This window comes from Crocuta crocuta, unplaced genomic scaffold, assembly GCF_008692635.1.
Source record: "Crocuta crocuta isolate KB4526 unplaced genomic scaffold, BGI_CrCroc_1.0 scaffold138, whole genome shotgun sequence".
NCBI classification, from domain to species: Eukaryota; Metazoa; Chordata; class Mammalia; order Carnivora; family Hyaenidae; genus Crocuta; species Crocuta crocuta.
In genome coordinates, this window is record NW_027532585.1 from 6580374 (window position 1) to 6585163 (window position 4790).

The 4790-nt window shown below is 37.2% G+C and overlaps 1 protein-coding gene across 1 annotated transcript in view; it reads right to left on the reverse strand.

Annotated features, from left to right (window-relative positions):
• TRUB1 (TruB pseudouridine synthase family member 1) overlaps positions 1–4790 on the reverse strand; it is a 36329-nt gene that overhangs the window by 16334 nt on the left and 15205 nt on the right. The window contains exon 4 of the mRNA XM_077779542.1: positions 1790–1871. Coding sequence (XP_077635668.1) covers positions 1790–1871 — 82 coding nt within the window. The remainder of the gene's footprint in view (positions 1–1789; positions 1872–4790) is intronic.

The following is a 4790-nucleotide window of genomic DNA, read 5'->3' on the forward strand; positions in this document are numbered from 1 at the left end:
AAAACATTAAAAAAAAAAAAAAAACCTCAGGCACCTGGGTGCCTCAGTCGTTTGAGCATCCAACTCTTTTGATTTCAGCTCAGGTCATGATCCCAAAGGATGGTGGGATTGGGCCCCACATCAGGCTCTCTGTGGAGTGTGGAGCCTGCTTAAGATTCTCTCTTTCCCTCCACTTTGCTCTTGCTCGCTCTCTCTTTCAAATAAATAAATATTCATGTATGAATGGACCCACACAAGACACACTGGTGCTATTCAAGGGTCAAATGTATTTTCATCACCTCAGTCCTATTCTAGTACCCCCTACTCACTGAACTACACCATCATGTGACCAGCTTTAAAATCTAGAAACCTAGGTCATGGTTGACAACATCCTCTTCCTCACTACCCTATCCCATCAAGAAGTCTTATCAATTTTCTGATTATATAGGTACTGTATATACTCTGGAAATCTGTGACATCGTCCTATTGCCCTTTGCCTCTTTAAAAGCTTTCTGATTGAAAATTGTGGTTGGATTTCCATTAAGTGAGGGTCTGCTATTGTTTCCTAATAATTTCAAGGATAATTCAACACCTGTTTCTTTAAAAAGTCAACATAAATCAGTGATTTGTCTTTTGATTATGCTGCTTGATTAATCAAGTAGGATCCTAAGTTATATATAAATCTTATCAGGACAAGTGAAGCTACTTTGACCAGGGGGGAGGTTGGTCTAATTACTGGGGCAATACATAATATATAGTAAGGACATTCGACACAAAAACTTAGGAAAGCCAGACGCTGGACTGGCTAAATTAAGAAGAGGTAACATTAAACACAAGCAAAAAACAAAACAAAAAACAAACAAACAAACAAACCCAACATGGCAGAAGGCCTACAAATAATTCACGACTGATGACATTATAATGTAGGTGAACGGACTGTGCAAAATGGCAAGGGCTGCATTACGAAGAGCACTGCACTCTGAGAGTTGCTAGGAAACCATCTCACTTATCTATCCTCACTTAAAGTAGGAAGAGAAGGAATGGAAGAGAAATTAAGGTGGGGCCCAGTGAGTTGTGTTTTCCTTCCAGAGAAATAGCCTTCCCTGTGTCATATTTCTTAAATACTGTGAAAGCACAGGAACATAATTAGTTGTAAAGCACTAAACTTGGTGCATTTCAAAAGCTAAGAAATAACTGCAAAATAAATAAACAAACCATGGGAAGACACAGATAAAATCTAACAAGGCAGTCTCTCTGCTTTTTCATTTACTAGGGAAAAGGTCCTAATTCCTAGCTATAAATGTTTTTTTGGGAAGAGAATTATTGGGAAGATTTCTGAACATTAAAGAAAACCGATTATAGGGAAAAAGGCAATTATGACAAATGATAAATCTTTATTAACAAACCTATACCAAATAAGCAACAATGTGATCAAAACTGTCAATGGTATTAACCTAAAGAAATGTACTAAGAGCTGTAACAATCACTGGGAATATCGGGTAAGAGATTTATTTTTAAAATTCTGAATTCACAGGGGCACCTGGGTAGCTCAGTTGGTTAAACATCTGACTTCGGCTCAGGTCATGATCTCACAGTTTGTGAGTTCAAGCCCCACGTCGGGCTCTGTGCTGACAGCTCAGAGCCTGGAGCCTGCTTCAGATTCTGTGTCTCCCTCTCACTCTGCCCCTACTGTGTTCACACACCGTATCTGTCTCTCACAAAAATAAACAAACATTAAAAAAAAATTCTGAAATCACAGACACTTTGTCTAAATGTGAACAAAGGGGACTATGTTAGACAAACGTCATACCGTAAGGCTTTTCTTCTGTTACTTTGCCCGTGGAATCTAGAGTGTCGGTGGCTTTCCCCAGCTCTCCAATGGCCGTGTACCTCTGGAAGACAGGAAGCAAAGGAGAAAAATAGGTCATCAGGTAAAGAAAAACTTATGCAGGTCTTCAAGTTTTATATACAGAATTTTACTATACCACCAACTTGAGACAAAATAAAGACAAAAATAAGAGACTGCGGCTGTTTTGTTAATTTGTGACACATGAGAAGCACTTATATAAACTGGGGAGGGCTCGTGAACTTCCCCCACCAGCCAACATGACAAAGAAGAGCCTGATTTTACTGACAATCACGGCTTTATGACAAACATATTGTTGTTACGAGCCAGTTTCTAAGACCAGTTTTATACCGGGCAGTTTTGATTCTGGAAGGAAAATTTCAGACATACCTATGAGGAGAGAGATGGTACAATAAATCCCCACGTGGCCACCGTAAGACCCAACAATTTTACCATATATACCATTAAAATTAACTTTAAAATCCATCCATTTACTACTTCTTATATGAAATACTAAGACTAATCTTAGATACTTGATTAGATATTTAAACAAAAGCTAAATATGCAGAAAGTGAGCCAATTAGTACAGGAGAGCTAGTGTCCTTAATATTACATGTGTTTTCTGAATAAAGAGAAATGGCTACTTCTCAAGCTCTCTGAAAGGAAAAAACAATCACTTCTAAGAACTGCTCATTATTCACAAGTGAAGAATTAGAGCATTCATAGTTAACTGAGGACTATTTTACTTCTCACCTCAGGGCACACTGGTGTTACATATTGTGTCTACTACTTTCCTTTGGTCAAATTCAAGTTTTATTTGGAACATCACATGAAGCAGTAAGAAGAATGCGAGGAATATAATTCCCACTGAAAACATTCTGTAGTTATGTGGACAACTGTTTAAAGAGGAAGCTCAACGTACTTTGCAGAAACATACGCTTATTAATGACAAATTTATTATGCTAGCAAAGGAACCAGAGACAAAAAAGAGAAAAATATTAGAACTTGAAATTCCCATGAACAAGCATTTTATACCAGCCTAAGGTTGCCCATGGATGAAATCACCTTCTATTACATAGCTCAAAATAATTTTTTTAAACAATGTAATACAAGAGGGAACGTTCTAATGCATTTGAATTAGCTTTCTAAAAATTTCGGAGAAAGACAAATGCCCTGTGATTTCACTCATATGTGGAAACAAAATAAACCAAGAAAAAAAAGAGACAAACTAAAAAACAGATGCTTAAATATAGAGAACAAACTGGTGGTTACCAGAGGGAAGGGGGGGAGGGGAGATGGCAGAAACAGATAAAGGGGATTAAGAGAGTACATTTATCATGATGAGCAGAGTGATGTATAGAATTGTTGAATCGAATATAACACTGTATGTTATACTTGAAACTAATATAACAGTGTATGTTAACCACACTAGAATTAAAATAAAATTTTAAAAGTTCAAAAAAAATGTTATTAGTATCGACAAAAATTAGTTTCTTGTAAGTGAACATTCAGTCTCATCACCCAAAATGCTCTACTCCTGCTTCTGTATTTCGGAACAGTCAACCTGGATTAGGCATACCATGGAGAGAAGCATATACAGCAGGGAGAATGGGAAGAGCGTGGACTCAAAGGTCTGAACCCTGATTCCATCACAAAAAGTAGGTTAAGTTAGTCTTTCAGGCTGGAACCTTGTTTTCCTGATCTTAAAATGGAGATAATAATAGTACCTCAGGAGAGCTTTTAGAACAACAGTACCTGGCCACAGGAAGCAACATAATACTATTATCATTAAAAAAAAAAAAAAAAGATACAGAATGATTCACAGTGACAGTGGTTGGAATGACTCATCTGGTTATAGTGAGTTCCCATAAGAAACAAGAAAGCAAGAAAATGTTCTGATTTTTGCCTTAATCATCTTAGGTCTAGTTGCATAAGAAAAACAGTGCAATCTATACATCACTAGAAATCATAGCTGTTTTCTAGTTCTCCTTGAACCTTGAAAATTTTTACACTATTCTATGTAACAAGTTTTAAAAGGAACCTTTTAATGTTGGAACACGCTTTCCAAGTATGCAATCCTCCTTCTCATCTCTGGACTCCAGGGGTTCTGGCACATGCTATTTCCCTACCCTTGAGCTTCCTGTCTTCTCTAGGAATCAAACCCAAAACCCTGTTATCTTTCAAAGTCACTCTACTAATTCATCTCAACTTCTATTCACTCACCTGGCAGCATAGCTAAGAACAGGTGTTCAATACATAAGAAGAAGGAAAGCCTATATCAAACCCACATTGTGTATTCATTCATTCATTCATTCACTAGTGTATTCATTCAATCATGTTTCTTAAGGATTATGAATGTACAAAATATTCTCCTAAGTACCTGTGAGAGATAGGAAGATATATATTGATCCTTATCTTCCCAAATTACAAACTGTTAGCTTGGACTCTGCAATGCTGTTCTACTGGGTTTTTTACTAGACGGAAACACGGTAGCAGTTTAATAAAAAAGTTGCTGACATACTTACATACATGCTGGAGAAGTTCTTATCTGTGCAATTCTTCACATTTCACCATAATTTTGGGCACCCACATTGTACCTGCCTAGTTTCAAATCCTTCCAGGTTTTGCAGTTACACTGAATCTGGCTACATGCTGGATTCTTCTAAAGGGAAATAATACTTAAACCAGCAATTCTCAAACATTGTGGTTTTAGAACCCCTAGAAACACCTGGAAGTTACTGAGAAACCTCGGCACAAGTGTTTTTTTCATATGAGTTCTATCTGTTGATACTTACTCTATTAGAAATTAAAGCTCAACAATGTTTAAAACACTAAAATACATGCACACATTCCATTAAGTATCAGAGCCACCCTACCATCGGGTAACCTCTGAAAAACCACAATATACCTGTGTGATTGCAAAGCTATGAGAACAGTTTTGACTTCAACAGACCCTTCCCCACCC